Here is a 17,302-nt window from a genome sequence, read left to right as displayed (position 1 = left end):
TATAAAGTTTGTTGAAAAAAAGTATTAAGTTTTTAAGCCACTCCTGAGTTCAGCCCCTCCCGCGCCCCCCCCTGCAGTATTGATAGGAGATGACTGAGTCTGTCTCAGTGGGCCGGGCTGAACTAATAAATCTCCTGAAATAAATGCATTTATTTCCCTGTCTGCGTTCTGTGCTCTCTCTGCTGGTGAGACGGCCAGCCCGCTGATAAATCAGGGTGCGGAGCGAGGAAGACGGACGCGCTCCAGCTCATTAAAGGAGCTGAGTGACTGATGAGGCAGCTGTCCCGGGCAGGACTGTTAGCCCGCGTATTTCCGCTGCGTCGTCAGATAATTATTGTCAGCTCCTGGGTTTTGGAGAGACAGCGGGTTGCAGGCACATCCACTTTCCTTTTCCGATTTTGCATAATTATGACATCTTCTCTCCCTTGTCTCTCTGCTCCACCTGGGAACGTGTTGTCAGCAGCCCTGAAGTTCGCTGCATTTTTCAACCAGTTTTCCTATTTTTTGTTTGACGTTGTACTCTTATGTACACAGATCAACCGCTAGCAGCTGTACATTTTAGAACTGTGCTATACGATGCAGCACGTAGAGACATTGGAAATGAGTCTCGTATGCAGTGAGGAGATCTAAGACGGGCAGCTTGCATTTCTGAGAACTCCACTGATAGGCGGCTGGCGATCCAGGGGGAAGTGATCTATATTTGAAGTGTGGTTAGGGATATAGGGCCACAGCATGGCTAAGTAAGCACTTCATAAAAATCCTACTTCTTTCTAATTGCTGCCCGGCTCATGGAAACTGCGACCGTGTAAATGAACAGCGTATTCCCCTGGTACATGGAAATGGTTTCTGTTAATTGGGTTTGTGGATAGAGTGGGTTTGCATGGCAGCTGCAATGCTCTTAACACTGTCAGGGATGCTGCTGTTGTGACTGCTTAGAAATGTTGGTGGACCGACACACCTCTCCTGTTTTGGAGAAGTGGTTTGGGAACAAAGGCTGTGTGTATTCCCACAGATAGGAAACTTAACTGGGTACACACGCAGTGACTGAAGGGTATCTAGGGCTGGATTTGTCTTCACACCAAAAAAGTCATGACTACAGTTTGTTCACATGTCAGTTTATACTAGCGGCAGTGCTGTGTTTTTCCTAAGTCACCTTGTTTCTCGGTGTGTCTCGTGCATGTCCTGTCCTCAGCATGTGCTTGCCTCCTCCGTGCAGGCGAGCCCAGTGCAGCGGTCAGGAGTCCCTGAAGAGGCAGGGCTCGACGGCAGGGAGAGCCCCCCAGTCCCTCACCCCCCAGGCCCTCAAGCACATCTGGGTGCGCACGGCCCTCTTCGACAAGGTGCTGGACAAGATCGTGCAGTACGTCGTTGACAACTCCAGGTAACCAATCCGGAACGGAGCGGAACAAAGCGGGGGGTCAGCCACGCGGGGCGGGGGGGGGGTTACAGGCACTGCAGTCCTGGGAGTTTAGTGGCAAGGATCTGTGAAGGGAAAGTTGAACAGGGATTATAGAAACAATGAAAATCACTTGCTGTTCATGCCAGGTCATATGCAGCTGTTCATACAGGTCCAGGAAATCAATGTAGGCAGTGTCATATATTTTGCAGTAGGATGCTCTCTGTTAAATGGACGAGCCACACCTCATTGCACCACGCATCAAAATAATCTGAGTCCGTTCCTCTTCACTTAAAGACATTTCACACCTGAAAGAAACAGAGAGACAGCCCACGTTAACAATGATGCAAGTGGCTTATGGGGTGAAGTCCTCCCTGGGATGTGTTCTAATCACTGTAAAGCATGCAAATAAACCAGGGCTAAACCCACCTTCCCTTACAGGGTGTTCTTGTTTACCTTGACCCTGGTGGCAGTCACCTCCTCGAACTCATGTTGGAAATACACTTTCTAAAAGCAAGCACCAGCTCCTTAATGTTTTCATTCAGTGCTTTGTGTTGCTGTCTCCTGCAGTAAATACTATGAGAAGGAAGCCCTGATGCACGATGCAGTGTATGGTCCTATTCTCGCAGCTCTTCTCGGTAAGTGAGCAGTACTGGGGGTCTTCTGGGTGGGGGGGCTGAGCTGACGATGGTAAAGCACAGGTGAGGGGCGCTGGTGTCGATCGGGCTGATTTTACCATTCCAAGTGGAGAAACAGCTGCTTGGGTTTGTGATGATCTCTGCTTATCTCTGTGGAGGAGAACAGCGATCCACACCAACCCAAGCAGCCTGTTCTTCACCTTTTTCACTTGGAATGGTAAATCCGCCCGATCGACACCAGCGCCCCTCACTGTGGAGAGTTCATTCTGAATAGTCGAGTCACCGTTCCGTGCAGTTCTAGTTTTGAACGTGTGGCTCATTCCAGCAGTGAAGCGGCTCTGCTAACGTTTTGGTTGTTTTTTTTTTTTTCTCTACAGTTGGGCCGTGCGCGCTGGAGTACTCCAAGCTGAAAACCAGTGATCACTTCTGGACGGACCCCTCGGCCAACGAGCTGGTGCAGCGACACCGGATCCACGGGGCCCACGGGCGGCAGGACTCCTCCCCATCCAAGAGGCCTGCCCTGGGGGTGAGCAAGATCCCACCCTCACCTTGCCAAACACACAGGGCAGCGCTGGCTGAAATAAAACCCGCAGCGGTGTGCCCTCTTTGTAACTGCGTCTGTGCGCAGTAGCGCTCGTGTTTTGCTGTAAGTGGCAGCCTGCACCAGCCTGGCCCTGCTGATTTTCATTTCTGCTCTGCTGACAGATCCGGAAGAGGCAGTCCAGCGGCAGCATGTCGGAGGACAGGTTGGCGGCGTCGGCGCGGGATTATGTGGAGTCGCTGCACCAGAACTCCAGGACACACCTGCTGTACGGGAAGAACAATGTGCTGGTGCAGCCGGTGAGTGAGCAGGAGCAGCTTCCAGTGCCACCACTGCGTTCAGCTCCATAGTAAAAACATAGCAAGGTGTTATAAAGCACAGGCAAGCATTGGAAAGAATAGCAAGGCATGGGAAAGCATATTAATAAACATGGCAAACCAGGGGAAATGCATAGTGTAAGAAAAGCATGGGTCCCTAATGCAGGTTCTTAACTGAAACACCAGCTCTGAGCTCTTTCCAGAAAGGGATATTACTTTCCAATTAGCATGAAATCTTGTCGGAGAACCTTCCCGAGCCCCCCTCCTTCGCTGTTAAGTGGAGACGATTTAAAAGGCCTTTTAAAATTGAGAGTGTGTGAAATACAGTCCCATTCCACCATGCCTGGGCAGAGGCAGTGAATTCTGCGAGAGGTTCTCTGTGGCTTTTTTGAAACTGTGAAATCAATATTTTGACTGACTGCAAAAAAAAAAAAAAATATATATATATATATATATTGCCCTAATTGTATTTCTGTTTGAAATCCTGCAGTGAAAACCAGGCTGCCAGACCTATTAAATAAGACCTTATTATTTCCACTGACACGGTGTAATGCGAGGCTATATGATGATTTTCCCCTGGCTGTTTCGTTCACTCTGGAGACCCTGGTTTCACGTCCAATGATGGCCTGTTTGTTTATTCCAATATGTCTTTGGTCAGCTTACACAAAGCTTGTCTCTGCTATGATTCAGAAGGAGCACATGGAGGCGTTGCGGGGCTACCTCTCTCTGCACCAGGCAGCCGGGCACCTCACCCTCAAGTGGACCCCCAACCAGCTGATGAACGGGACCCTGGGGGACTGCGACCTGGAGAAGAGGTACGCAGCACTGCAGCCAGGGGCTGAGCATTAAAGAACTGCAAACGCCTGTTTCAATTCCAGTGCAAACTCTTAGATCTTCTCCCTTTGAGCCCCGTCATAAAGCCACAGCTTTCCTGACCCCTGTTGGAAAGATGCACGTTCTCAGGTGTTAATGCTGATCTCATCTTGCTTTTGCAGCATTTACTGGGATTATGCCCTGACCGTGCCTTTAAGCCAAATAGTCTGCATTCACTGCCATCAACGACGTGAGTATCTGTTTAATACGTTTGCAGTGGTTCTTATTTCACTGTGAAGTGGAGCTTGCTGTGTGAGATGCATGCTGATTTGGCTGTTCACTTGCACCCTATACGCTGTTCTCTGTCAAACTCCACTCCGCTCCTCGCTGGTTTTGTTGCAGCGGACTGTGGTGGGACGCTGGTGCTGGTGAGCCAGGATGGGATCCAGCGGCCCCCCCTTCACTTCCCCGAGGGGGGGCACCTCCTGGCGTTCCTGTCCTGCCTGGAGAACGGGCTGCTGCCTCGGGGCCAGCTCGAACCCCCGCTCTGGACCCAGAGAGGCAAGGTGAGTCCCGCCAGCACGTCGGCACTCTGAGCAGCACAGGAGGGAGCGTCATGCCCACTCACTGGTCAGAGTAACTGAGCCGGAGAAGCTGTGCCTGGATACTGGAGGACGCCACCTCGTTCTGTATGTTTGCTTCAGTGGACGTAAACAGTTTTTTTTTTTTTTTTTTTTTTTTTTATTGGCTTTCTGTCATTTTCATTGGCTCGGTGAATTTTCAATTCGAATTTAATTTGCGAAAAAAACAGCCGCACGTTTCCATTCTCTCTTAAGGTCACGGTCTGCATTAATTTTGATCTGGTGGAGGGGTTACACGTTGGAAACGATTCCCAGATCCCCGTTGATGTGTAAACTGATTCAGTCTGCGTGCTCCTCGTTGACTTGGATTGTGATATTTCTCACACTGAATGTTAATTGAAATGCCACCCTGTGTTGAGCATGTAAATGCTGTTTTTAAGGTGCTAAATTCAGTTACATATATAGCTTGAGGGGCATTAGCCTTGCAGAAATGAATCTGGGAAAATGATTTTATTACGACATCATCGATGATGTACCGACATAATGAAGAGAACTGACTGCAGCAGCCTTTGCTTTTCTGTGCCAGCAGTTTGACAGTAACTAACTGTAACTGTGTTTTGCCGCCTGGCTAGTCTTTGTTTAGATTACACCCCCGACCCAACCCTAGCCAAGCAGAAACTCCATAGCATTCCTCATTAAAGACTGTCAGTTTATTCCCCAGTGAAGTGTCCTGCTGATTTTGATGCATTCCTTCCTTGCTGCAGTTCTCTGATGCCACCTGCTGGGAGTCCACAGACACTGCAGGTCTGGTGGGTATGTTAGCCCCCCGCTCAGTACGGGTTTCTGTATTGATAATGGCAGCGAGACGCGCAGTGACTCGCTGTGTCTCTGTTTCAGGGTAAAGTGTTCCCGAAGCTTCGGAGGAGGAACAGCACGATCAAACTGGGGGAGACGAGGGAGGAGGAGATTGCCACCGACTACGTCTTTCGAATCGTCTCTGCCGGCCACCGGCACGACTCCAGTAAGTCCTGACAATGCGGTCAGTCTAAATTGGGTGGACCAAAGGGGGTTGCCAGACCCTAACTTCAATTCATCATTTTATAGTTTGAAAGCGTCCGCATATTACTAACGGTATTTCTCTATGTGTATCATCAACCACAGATGGATGGAACACCTCCTCTGAATCTCGTCCTTTTTTAGCTGGGTTATAGCGGTGCGTTGTGGTCCCTTCACTTGTACAGGCGTTTGCCGTCCTATAATCCTACAGTATATAAAAACTCTGGGTCCAGCTCTTGGACTGTGTGCTCCCCTGTAATGGCACCAGCGTTCCCTGGTCTTTTGATTGTTAGAAACAGCCAGCTTGTCTTGTACTGATTTGCTTCAGCTCCTATTGTGCGATACGACAGCAGTCCGAGACAGTGGCTGCGTTCAGATACCAGTTGGTTGGTAGATAAAATGACACCCGGCTGGTTTTGTGCTTCTGTATCACGCGCTGTTCTCGGGGTTTCGGAAGTCCTAACGTCGCTGTTTTTTTTTTCCTTCCCTACGTCGATTTCAGTAATAGCATACAGGTGGCTTGCACTACGGATTTGAAGCGTGCAGAAAAACAAAAACATTTCAGAAAGGTTACATGTTTCAGGGGTGACGTTCGCTTGTAGTTGTTGCTTTCGTTTATCTAGCGGGAATCTCTCCAGTATTACAAGAGCAGGGAACCCAGATCCAGTACCAACTAAAAATGAGTGCAGCACACCAAACATCTCTCAAATTTCAAATTGATTTATCTCATTTCAAGGGGGACCTGACTGATTGTTTTAAACAGCCCAGAGCGTTTGTGTGCCTGCCTCTGTGTGTGTGTGTTCGATTAAACCTCTTAAACTGTGTTCTCTTATTGCCCAATCATTGCAGTCACTATAAACTACCACCACATGGCGGGGAGCCGCGTGCCCTCTGTGGACGAAGATGAGGAAGAGGAGGATAGGCTTCACGCCATGATCTCAATGATCTGCTCTCGGAACCTCACAGCTCCTAATATGATGAAAGGTTTTTATCGTCGCCCCCTCCCTCGACCCCCACAGCGCTCTGCCAGCCCAGCTCAGCACTTGCCAACTCAACAGTGTTGCCATGCCAGCCTGGGGAGGGGGGGGGTTGAAAGGATTTTGGTTTTGGTTTATGGCCGCGTGGATTATCAATATCTGGGGGAGTGAATCTGCGATTCTTTATTTTGCATGATTGTGTGTTTGATTCATTCCAGGGTTTTGCAGTCTTGCAAGGCACATCATTCATTACATATGTATCTGTGTATGTACACACAGCGTGTACAGCAGCCAATGAAGTGAAAACACGCTCAGGCACTGGGGCAACCTTTTGAACCCAAACCATTCATGTCATTCCCGGGGGGAACTTGCAGGACAAGCCTCTTGCTACAAGGGAGTATTTTTTTAGCTGACGGGCTGGGTCAAAACTTTGTCGGGTTTGTTTTCAAAACCGCCTTCGCTTGCGGCCGCCGTTCCAGACAGCTTGTCTCTCTAGCAATTTTGATGACGTACCTCTACACAGCAGCCTGGCCCCCGTTGGATACGAGATCCCAAACCTTACTGTCTGAGGTATATCTGAGCGTCGGTGGAAACACCCTCCAGATACTCCTCACCCAGACCGGCCAGCTCAGCTATACCCAGGGAGAGACAGTGCAAACAAGGCTAGATATTCGCAGTGCTGTATTCAGATCCCTGTAAACAAGGAGATGGAGGTGTTTCTGGACAGACGACTGTATGAAAGCAGTGGGAGTTTTATTACAATGTTAAGGGTGATTTTAAGTTTTGGGGGGTTTTGTAGCTCCCCAGAAATGACCGCTCCTTTCAACTAATGGCAACACTGTTGGTTTGGGTTCGGCTGGCTGGTGATTTGCTTTGTCATTTGGTTCAATTTGCCTTCTTTTTAATTGTTTTTATTATTTCTTTTATTTACTTTTTGCAACATGCTTGACTTCTGCATGTGGCCAAGAAAAAAAAAAAAAAAAAAAAACGCAAAACAAATGTAAAAAGCTGCATAGAGGCGCGATGCTGTTCACTGTAATTCTTCAAGAGACCTTTCATCTGAATTCTTTAGGTTCTGTGAGGTTCTTCTGCATTGGAAAGACTTGCTGCTCTGTTAACACGATGCTTATCTGCTGCCTTAAACAAAAACTAAACTAAAAAAAAACAAACTTATGGAGCAAAATAAAAATTCAAGTGATCCGTTTTGTAACAGTCAGTGAGAGGCTGCATGTAACCGCGGTGCTCAGCTCCACCCTGAAGAATTAAGGTGAAGAGCATATTTATTTTGAAGCTGTTTTCTGTGTGTGTGCTGCTGTTTTTTTTAAACCCACATTTAGCTTGCTTTCTTGTATTTCTTGACTTGCCTTGTATCATTTTTCAATATTATTTCATTTTGGCACAGATGCATGCATTTTGTTTCTTTTTTTTCAATCTTTAGTTTATCTGATTTATGGTACATTATTGACCACATAAATGTATGCCTTATACATCTATGTTCAATGTTATATACATTTTTTATATCAATTTTATATATAAAAAAAACCCTCTACCTTAAAATCATGGTTGAGCTGAAAGGCCTATAAACAAAACAGAAGAGAACTGTACAGTAGAGACTGGTTTTATTTAACTGGGATTTTAATATAGAAAACAGTGCCACTGTGTGGCAAAATATTGTAACTGAAACTAGGATTCAAAATTGTTTTTTTTCCCTGCACAGTCCTGCTGTCCAGTTTCAGTTAAAGGGATATGACACATCTGTAATGTCTATATTAATCTGATGTTATAGTTCCAGGTGTAAAACAATCCCCTGTGCTTTGGAGTAATGCAGATTTCTCTCTGGATTACTCCATTTCCCAGGCTGCGGAGAACCTGGAGTGCGAGTTTCCTGGCAGTCTGGTGATTAATTAATTCTCTCTCTCTCTCTCGTTTTCGCAGATCCTAATGAAATGATCGAGATGCAGGGCTTTGGCAGCAGTCCCCTGTCCTGGCAGCAGGGGGAGTCCAACAGCCGTGTCTCTTCCTGTCTCTCCTGCTCCACAGGAAGCAGCAACACACCCCATGACCTGCCCATTGGCAGCACCTGTATCCACGACAGGTACAAGCTCCCTCGCAGGGTGATCCAAACTGCGGCAGAGCCCAGTACCACTGCCCTAAAATAGAGAGAGATTTCCATTGTATTTGTGTTGTATAGTACATTATGTAGTAATGGGGCTGCATCCAGTTTTTAGTAGTTAGTTATGACTTGAGTAAATGCTTGAAAAATATGGCGTTGAGTCTATAAATAAATCCCCTGGTTTATCCAGTGTAGTTAGGACTATACAATTGTAACTGTGTGTGTGTGTTCTCTTTATTTGCACTGGGAATTGAATGTTTTGCATTCGTGACCTCAAAATTGTTTTAAAAAAACCCAACTAACTTTAGCGTTCTGTGTGTTCATATTTAGGATACCTCTGAAGATGCTTTGTCAAAATATGAAGAGGCAGATTGTATCAAGGGCTTTTTACGGATGTAAGTGCAAAATAATAATAATAATAATAATATATATATATATATATATATATATATATATATATATATATATATATATATATAATTTGCTGTACAAATGAGAGAAAACCATAAAAAAAGATGTTTCTTGATTTTGAATAAAAAACTTCTGCAAAACATCAGCATAGTCATTTCTGTCTTTCTATCTCTCTCTCTCTCGCTCTCACTCTCGCTCTCTCAGGGTTGGCGTACTGTCGCCACCTGTCCACGGTCCGGACACACCTGTCCGCTCTCGTCAATCGCAGCATCGTGCCACCTGGCGAGCCATGCGAGGCTTCAGGGGGCCTCAGCAAGGAGGTGTGGAGCAAGTACCAGAAGGACTGCAAGGTGAGCGAAGGGAGCAGCCTCAAAATGATTCCTCAGGATCAGTGAGAAATCCCTGCAGCCTGGGGGGGAGCCAGTCCAAGTTACTCAAAGAATGATTTGAATAAAATCCAGACTGTCTGTCATTGGCTTCTTCCAGAGCTGTGTGAATATCATGCTTGATTTTATATGTGCATGAAAAGTGATTTTCCATATGGTCCCATCTGTAAAGCCCAGTGTGCCAGGTTCTGTCCTGAGAAAGGAGAGCTGAGCCCCCCTCCTCTCTCCGTCTCTGTCCAGAACTACAAGGAGCTGGAGCTGCTGCGGCTGGTGTACTACGGGGGCGTGGAGCACGAGATCAGGAAGGAGGTGTGGCCCTTCCTGCTGGGGCACTACAGGTTCGGAATGACCAAGAAGGAGATGGGACAGGTACAGCAGGGAGACACGCAGAGCAACACACAGTTCCTCCATAGCGCACAGCGCCACCTGGTGGCCAGATGGTTTAACTGAGTTGATTTTAGGTTGCATGTACAGTAACTCCAGTCTGCAGGAGATAACTAGTTATGTGTGGTGAAGCTAATATGTAGATGATAAGATGCTGCTTGTAACTGCAATACAAAAATACAAATAAACACAATGAAACTGAGTTAATATTGCATAAGAATATTCTCTTAGTGAGTTAGTTGTTTAGTTTTTGTTTTCCACCTCCTGGCAGATCGATGAGAAGATGGCAGTGAAGTACCAGAAGGTGATGTGGGAGTGGAAAGCATGCGAGGTGATTGTGAAGCAGCGTGAGAAGGAGTCTCACTCCACCGCCTTCTCCAAGTTCTCTTCAGGGAGTAGCATTGACAGCCACGTGCTGAGACTCGTTCACCGGGACTCCACCATCAGCAACGAGGTGAGCCTCAAATCCACTCTCTTCTTTTATTCAACTCGTTTGCAAAACCACAAGCAAGCCCACGCAACTTTTTGGCTGATCACACTTCTGCTGCCCGCAGGTGTTCATGTCCGTGGACGAGCTGGAGGCAGCGCGGCGAGACCGCGGCCAGGACGATGGGGCATCCACGCTGCTCCACGCGAGGACCCCGGGGGCGGATGAGGGCCCTTCCGTGGAGTTTGAGTCTCCGGACTCCGGCCTGCCCTCCTCGCGGAACTACTCGGTTACGTCGGGACACTCGCAGGTCACGTCCAGCATCGAGGACGAGGCCGGGCCGGAGACCGGGGACGAGGCGCAGGAGCACAGGGCTCGGGAGATGCTGAGGAAGGAGGGAGCCCAGGACTCCATCAGCGAGGAGCAGCTCTGCAGCCAGCTGGACATGCTGATGGGCGGAGAAGGGGGTTCCCTGCCGTCGTTCACTTCATACACGGTACCCCGCGCACGCACACACACACAACTGCAAGAAACATCACCATCTGCCCTATAGAATTAACACATTTTTGCTTCATAAACTTGAATGAAACCTGCTGAATAGTGTTCTGTTTTAACGTACTCGATGACATACCACTTTCTAGTTTTCCATACACCTTAACAAAAAAGTGACAATTGAAAAATGTGACATGTCAAAATCTAACATGAAAGACTGTAATACTGTTAGGGCTTCCGACTCTTGCGATGCAATTTTGTAATTTTCTGTTGTTTAAATTATGTTAAATAAAACATCTAAGTTATGTACAAGAAGCTGAAACAGTTTTATAATGATTCCTGGTCTTGGAGAAATGGGACAAAAAATGCAACAAGGAAAGCAAAGCCGTGGTTCTTGAAGACGTTCTGTTGAATTGCTTTGTTCCCGTTCTGGTGGCAGTATTTGTAACCCGAGTCTCCTGTCCTCCCAGATCGAGCTGTTGGACACAGTGGCCTTGAACCTGCACAGGATAGACAAGGATGTGCAGCGCTGTGACCGCAACTACTGGTACTTCACTGCGGACAACCTGGAGAAGCTGAGGAGCATCATCTGCAGGTGAGAGGAGAGCCCCATAGCTCTGGCCCCTCCATTAGAACAGCTAGCGAGTTCCCTTTGCATTCACTGAGCATTCTCTGTGTTGTGGTACACTTGAACTGCAGAATCCCGCTGAAGTCTTTGAGACCAGGCATCCTGTCTGTACCGTACATGTCTGTGGCCATCTCGGTTACACAGATCAGTCAATCACTTACATTAACACTGGCCAAGCACTTTGCACATGGCATCTGTGTGATAATCCAGCAAGGCATGTTTAAACAGACACAGGACTCCATTCTCAATGCTATTTACCATTTCCAGTAAATGCTGTAGTGTTGAATTCTCCCATATTGTTCCAGTGCTCTGTAGTGTGAGGAGCCTCACTCTGTCTCTTCCTTCCTGGCAGCTATGTTTGGGAGCACCTGGAGGTGGGCTATGTGCAGGGGATGTGTGATCTCCTCGCACCACTGATGGTCGTCCTGGATAACGGTAAGGAGACCCCCTTCCCCTTGGTCACCACTTTAATAGAATAGACCAGCACCCCCTGTAGGTCTCCGTCAGTACTGTCTGCATCTCGGCACATTGCTAACTCCGGCAATGCGAAATAAACACAGAGGTCTGTTTGTAACTTGAATCGTGGCCCCTTTATCAAGTTGTGGTTTGTTTATTTTTTTTACGCAGTCTTGCACCGTTGTTGAAAATGAAACCGGTAATGTTGCAAAACTAGTTACAGTCCTCAAGGGCATGTCTGGTGCTTCTGACTCATTTTGTGAGACAGACTTGATTTTGATGAAATAAACCTCCCTGTGCAATACATTACACACACGCACACGCACATACACACGTCACAGGGTCTGTTTTTCTTTTCCTTCTCTCAGAATCCCTGGCATACAGCTGCTTCACCCAGCTCATGAAGAGAATGAGCCAGAACTTCCCAAACGGAGGGGCCATGGATACACACTTCGCCAACATGAGGTCTTTAATACAGGTGATTCCCCAGCCCATCCCATCACTGGAGTCCATGAGAGATGACCCTTATCTTGAGATTTCTGCACACCAGTATGATTGTATATATGCCCAGTTGTTATAAGCATGGTTTTACAGAGATGGAAACAGTAACACTCCCATTGCATAGCGGTTTGATCCATTCCTGGTGTTACTAGGAGTTTAACGAGACACACCTGAGCTTGTTACCTGCACACTGGGGCTGGTCAAGTTTGTAGTAAAACCTGGCATGGGTGAAACTGCTATGCAGTAGGAGTCCTATTTCCCGCATCATTTATAGAACTGGTATAAAATCCCATTCCAGTTTGACAAGTTCACATTCACGGTCTCGTGCTGAATAGTTATTCATGTATCAATGTTTGAATTTATTTCAGATTTTGGACTCTGAGCTGTTTGAGCTAATGCATCAGAATGGGGACTATACACATTTTTACTTCTGCTATCGCTGGTTTTTGCTGGATTTCAAACGAGGTATAAAAAAAAAAAAAAATAATAATTTAAAAATGCGACTGACCTATCTGAAAAATACTTCATTTCTCAGAACAGTTCCTTTCAGACAGATGCAGTATTGGAAAATGTTCCCTCATTCTAGTTAGCTTGGGATGGCTTTTCCTGTATGTTTTATGAATTGATGGAAATAAGACTGCCAATGTAGAGCAGTTTGATCCATTCCTGGTTTTACTAGGAGTTTGACGCAGCTGAGCTTGTTACCTGCACACTGTGGCTAATGAAGTGCATAGTAAAACCTGGAATGGGTGAAACTGCTATGCAACGGGAGTCTTATTTCCATCCTGCTCTGTGACTGAGCTTGTATTAAATCTGCTATGCAGTAGAAGTCCTATTTCCCATCCGTGAAGTTATTCATCCATAACTCATCAGACAATTAAAAGAAACTGATTCTTTGATGCACAACTGCATGTTCATGGTGCTCTCTCTCTCTTTCTCTCTCTCTCAGAGCTGCTGTACGAGGATGTGTTTGCGGTTTGGGAGGTGATCTGGGTGGCTAAGCACATCTCCTCGGAACACTTTGTCCTCTTCATCGCTCTGGCCCTGGTCGAGGTCTACAGGGAGATCATCCGAGACAACAACATGGACTTCACTGACATCATCAAGTTCTTCAACGGTGAGACTTTGTGGGGGGGGGGGTGGGGGGGGGGTGGGGGGGGGGGGGGGGTGGGGGGGGGGGGGGGGGGGGGGGGGGGTGGGGGGTGGGGGGGGGGAGGTGATCAGTAGAATCTTACTGGTATGTCAGTAGAATGATACATCTGTCCACTTTAATAGGATCTGTACCTAATATCAGCTTGGGCTGCCCCACATTGCACCGACTCTATAAGGTGCCTGCTTGAAGGTATCTAGTGGGGTGTTAATCCACTCAGTCCCTAATACTCAACACAGCTGTGCAGAGGTAGATGGAGGGTCGGGATGACAGATACGTCATTCAGGTTCTTCCCACCAAACATGAATCGAGAGCCGGTCATTGTAGAGGCATTATTGTCTTGAGAGCAGCTATGAAGATCAGGGCACAAGTGCTGCATTGTTGGGTGGACTTGAGCCTGCTTGTCATGCAATACAGGGTTAAGTGGACTGGCAACTCCTGTACCTAAAAAGGGCACAAGATGTTCTTAAACCAGCATTCGTTTACCCTTCCTGATAAGAATCCACAACGCTGGCTTTGCAGTGATAGCATTGGGTTCTGTCTGTCTTGTAGAAATGGCAGAGCGTCACGACGTGCAGCAGATCCTGCGGCTAGCCAGGGAGCTGGTGTACAAGGTGCAGACTCTGATCGAGAACAAGTGAGCGTCGCTGGAGAGGACTGACCCAGCACAGAGTGCAGCCCAACCAGGGGGCCCCCCCTCCCCCGAGACACAGCGAGAGGGGCCCCTGCGCTGACCGCTCGGAAAGAGGCCCTGTCCCCTTCCTCAACAGGACACCCAACGTGACGAGCGAGTAAGGGAGAGAAAAACTAAAACGCTTTGATATTTGAAAAAGGGGGGGGTGACTAACTGATAAATCCAGGGAGCAGGTTGGAGGGTCTGATCCAGTGTTTCTCTGCCTGCTTTTCCTATGAATGTTTGTACATGTGTTTTAATTAATTTTATTTCGTCTTTCGTTACCGGGCTGTCAGGAGGAATATAACACAGACACACACGGTATATTGAAATGCCTTAGACAGTATATTGAAATGCCTTACAGACAGTATATTGAAATGCCTTGGCACAGTCCTCTAGTCACGACCACAGTGTAATGACCATTTCTTTTGGCAGATGGTAAAGTATTCTCTGTGGCTCAGTGGCTGTGGCTACTTACAAAGACAGCAGGACAGTGAAGTTTGGGTTTTTAACTCCTTCCTGAGCCAATGAGAGAGAGAGAGAGGTAGGAGGCGGTCAGTATTCAGTGTGCTTGAACTCCTACTGGAACCCAGGTCCTTGCAAGTTGCAAGCCAGCTCTGTAACCACAACCAATGAGCTACAGTACCAGTAGCTCTACTTGGTGTGTTGTTATAGGGGTGGCATAAGAAAATGATGGACCTAAATGAAGAACCTAAATTAAACAGAGTTCAAATGACTTCAGTATATTGTGCCATAAAGTAAAACATCACCATACTGCTACAATTGTTGTAGTGGTGCCAAGGACAGAGTCTGCTTTAAACAGAATATTGTATGCCAGTGAGCCACAGTTTTAACACATCACTTCAAACCAATCAGATCGCGTACAGGTGTAGCATGACAGTGCACTGTGTTACCAAAGCATTGTGATTGGCTGCTGACTGACCTATACTCTTTTGTCCTGTAGTTTTAAGTGTATTTAATTCTGCCTTGTTTTATGTTAAAACGTAATTTTCGTTTTTTTCTTTATCTGAAATTCAAAAACAGGAATTGAAACCAAAAAAAAAAAGTGTTAAAATGCATGACCTTTTATTATGTAAGTCGTCGATGTGTTAGAATGTTTGAGATGCACGAATTGGATTTTAAAAGGGTGTATTTCTAAAATGTTGATTTTGGAGTGTATACAGATTTTAGTGCTGCACAGTATTTGTGAGAGCCTGCTTTCTCCCGTAGTGATGTCAAACACAGTAACCCCTCGCTGTAACGGGGGAGTTGCTTCCCAAACGCACGATTCAAAATGGACCAACGTTACAAATTCACACTGAGAGCATTATTTTTTAATGTACCTGGAAAGGCATTTACTTTAACCCTACAACGCCAACTTTAAAAACAAGAGAATTATTTTGTATTGTTTTAGTTAATGTTATCGTGCAGCTGTTACTATATATATGCCCTCTTCCACTAAAACAGCAGTTTTAGCCAATATGTGCCACATCCGTCCTGTGCAATACAGAGTGAAGTGGGCAGAAGTTGTTATTAATAACAGCTGTTATTAATAGTGTTGCAGGAGTTGTTTTCAATGAACCCTACCCTTCATTGCACACGCTCGTCTTCAGCACACAGGGAAGCGCCAGCTAGTGCTGTTTGAAAGAGAGGCTTTATCATTCACACTGTGTGTGCAGAATAACCAGATTCAGCCTCTGCATGAGAAACAGTGCATTTCTCTATTGTAAGAGTAATCCTGCAGTGTGGCCACCAGATTGCATCACACAAAGACAATTATGATTGGACTGAACTGAGCCAGAGTATTCTCCCTGTAGGTAAAGAACACAAAACCAAAGCTGTTCTTGATAGCAGTGACATTAACAACCGTACAGGAAAGCACACGGGTGCAAAGCCCCGATCCACAAGTGTGACCGACTTACACAGCTGCATTGTGCTGAAAATCAACAGCAGTCCTGCTTAGTGGTAAACAGGGATATAGGCATTATTCTGTAGGAGTTTTTCCATTCCAGTAACTGAACTTTATAAACAAGGCTGCAAATGTACGTTTTAAAAAGTTTTTTTTTAATTAGTGTAGGAAATATGTTGCTGTACATAACAAATATTGTGAGATCTTATTACTAATATATATATTTATTTAAAATAGCCTTAGCATGGGAGACAGCATTATCTATCGGTATCTCTACAATCCACTGTGCCACCCAGCCTGTGTCTTTCCAGGACGATGACGATGTGATCAGTGGTGTGATGTGCTTCAGCTCATGCCCGTCCGTACCCTAAAACGACTCCGCTTTCACCCAAGCCGAACACACACGCCACACCCACGTCTTCTTCTTTAAAGACTGTACAATGACTGTGACAGGGAAACATGCACAGCTGCCATACAATGACGAGAATAAGACACGCAGAATAAGGGCCAAGCTGTGAGCAAAAACCAGCAACAAAAAAAGGGTTTCTTCACACGGGTGTGAGCTTATAGGTGTGATAATACGATCATCTACTGTGTATTTCTCCAAGCTGTAAAGAGGTGCATTTTTTTCTTAAATCACATTCTACCTTTTGAAAGGTATGTTGATTGCAGTGAAACAAGGAAGCTGGCTCTTCTGAGCATTATTCATTCCACTGAGGCATGTGTAATTGTGGGCAGGTTTTGGAGTAATGCAATTAGCAGCACGGCCTCAGACTCCACTGCTCCCTGCACCTGTGCCACAGCCTCTCCCAAGCTGTGTCAAACTGTACCTGCAGAGAGAGCTTCTGTGCACCAAAGCCCTCCTCTTCTTGTGAACAATTGCAATCACAAACCGTGCGGTAAGACTGTTTATTTGGTTATACAATGATGTGCAATGTTATGTAAATATATTTTTTATCCACGTTATATTAACTGGAAGACCAATTATTTTTTGCACTGAATTTTTTTTTCTAAAGCATTAAGAAAAAACACACGGCCCCCAGTCCCCTCCGTTTTCTTGTATAGCTACAACGCTTCTTACCTGTCAATCCTGTGTGTTCTTTATGAATGTTGTGCACTGCCTTTTCATTTTTCTTTGGAAACCAATATTTGAATGAAAATTTTAAAAGATGTATTTATTTATCTTGAGTGTAACATATCAATAATAATAATAAAAAACAATGTCTCAGCAAACCTCTTCAATAGCGTGAACAGAACATATAAAAATAAATCTGACCTTGGGAGAAGATCAGAAGCCACCACAAGATGGAGCTAGAGAGCCACAAACTCACTGTACATCCCAGCGGTTACTATGGAAGTGATCAGCTATAGCCAAAAAGTTTTGCATCACCTAGAATGTTAGGATTGAGACAATATATACTATAAAAAAATCTGTATGAACATAATTTTAATA

General features: G+C 46.0%; 1 protein-coding gene across 4 annotated transcripts in view; it reads left to right on the top strand.

The window, feature by feature from the left end:
• Positions 1 to 17,244, top strand: part of sgsm2 (small G protein signaling modulator 2) — a 39,234-nt gene extending 21,990 nt beyond the window's left edge. Inside the window, exons 4-25 of one of the 4 annotated variants that reach the window (XM_041241202.1) lie at positions 1,217 to 1,381; positions 1,967 to 2,034; positions 2,412 to 2,560; positions 2,740 to 2,874; positions 3,583 to 3,707; positions 3,888 to 3,955; positions 4,108 to 4,271; positions 5,051 to 5,095; positions 5,184 to 5,307; positions 6,192 to 6,326; positions 8,255 to 8,414; positions 8,763 to 8,827; positions 9,048 to 9,193; positions 9,470 to 9,598; positions 9,885 to 10,067; positions 10,168 to 10,536; positions 11,003 to 11,127; positions 11,513 to 11,595; positions 11,985 to 12,094; positions 12,486 to 12,582; positions 13,067 to 13,234; positions 13,820 to 17,244. In XM_041241202.1, the coding sequence (XP_041097136.1) occupies positions 1,217 to 1,381; positions 1,967 to 2,034; positions 2,412 to 2,560; positions 2,740 to 2,874; positions 3,583 to 3,707; positions 3,888 to 3,955; positions 4,108 to 4,271; positions 5,051 to 5,095; positions 5,184 to 5,307; positions 6,192 to 6,326; positions 8,255 to 8,414; positions 8,763 to 8,827; positions 9,048 to 9,193; positions 9,470 to 9,598; positions 9,885 to 10,067; positions 10,168 to 10,536; positions 11,003 to 11,127; positions 11,513 to 11,595; positions 11,985 to 12,094; positions 12,486 to 12,582; positions 13,067 to 13,234; positions 13,820 to 13,908 (2,902 nt within the window). In that variant the 3' untranslated portion in view covers positions 13,909 to 17,244. The remainder of the gene's footprint in view (positions 1 to 1,216; positions 1,382 to 1,966; positions 2,035 to 2,411; positions 2,561 to 2,739; positions 2,875 to 3,582; positions 3,708 to 3,887; positions 3,956 to 4,107; positions 4,272 to 5,050; positions 5,096 to 5,183; positions 5,308 to 6,191; positions 6,327 to 8,254; positions 8,415 to 8,762; positions 8,828 to 9,047; positions 9,194 to 9,469; positions 9,599 to 9,884; positions 10,068 to 10,167; positions 10,537 to 11,002; positions 11,128 to 11,512; positions 11,596 to 11,984; positions 12,095 to 12,485; positions 12,583 to 13,066; positions 13,235 to 13,819) is intronic. The other 3 variants (XM_041241203.1, XM_041241204.1, XM_041241206.1) reach the window with 3 other exon arrangements.
• Positions 17,245 to 17,302: the final 58 nt, after the last annotated feature.

This window comes from Polyodon spathula, unplaced genomic scaffold, assembly GCF_017654505.1.
Source record: "Polyodon spathula isolate WHYD16114869_AA unplaced genomic scaffold, ASM1765450v1 scaffolds_764, whole genome shotgun sequence".
Lineage (NCBI taxonomy): Eukaryota > Metazoa > Chordata > Actinopteri > Acipenseriformes > Polyodontidae > Polyodon > Polyodon spathula.
The sequence above is the reverse complement of the archived record's forward strand: the minus strand, read 5'-3'. Positions and strand labels throughout refer to the sequence as shown.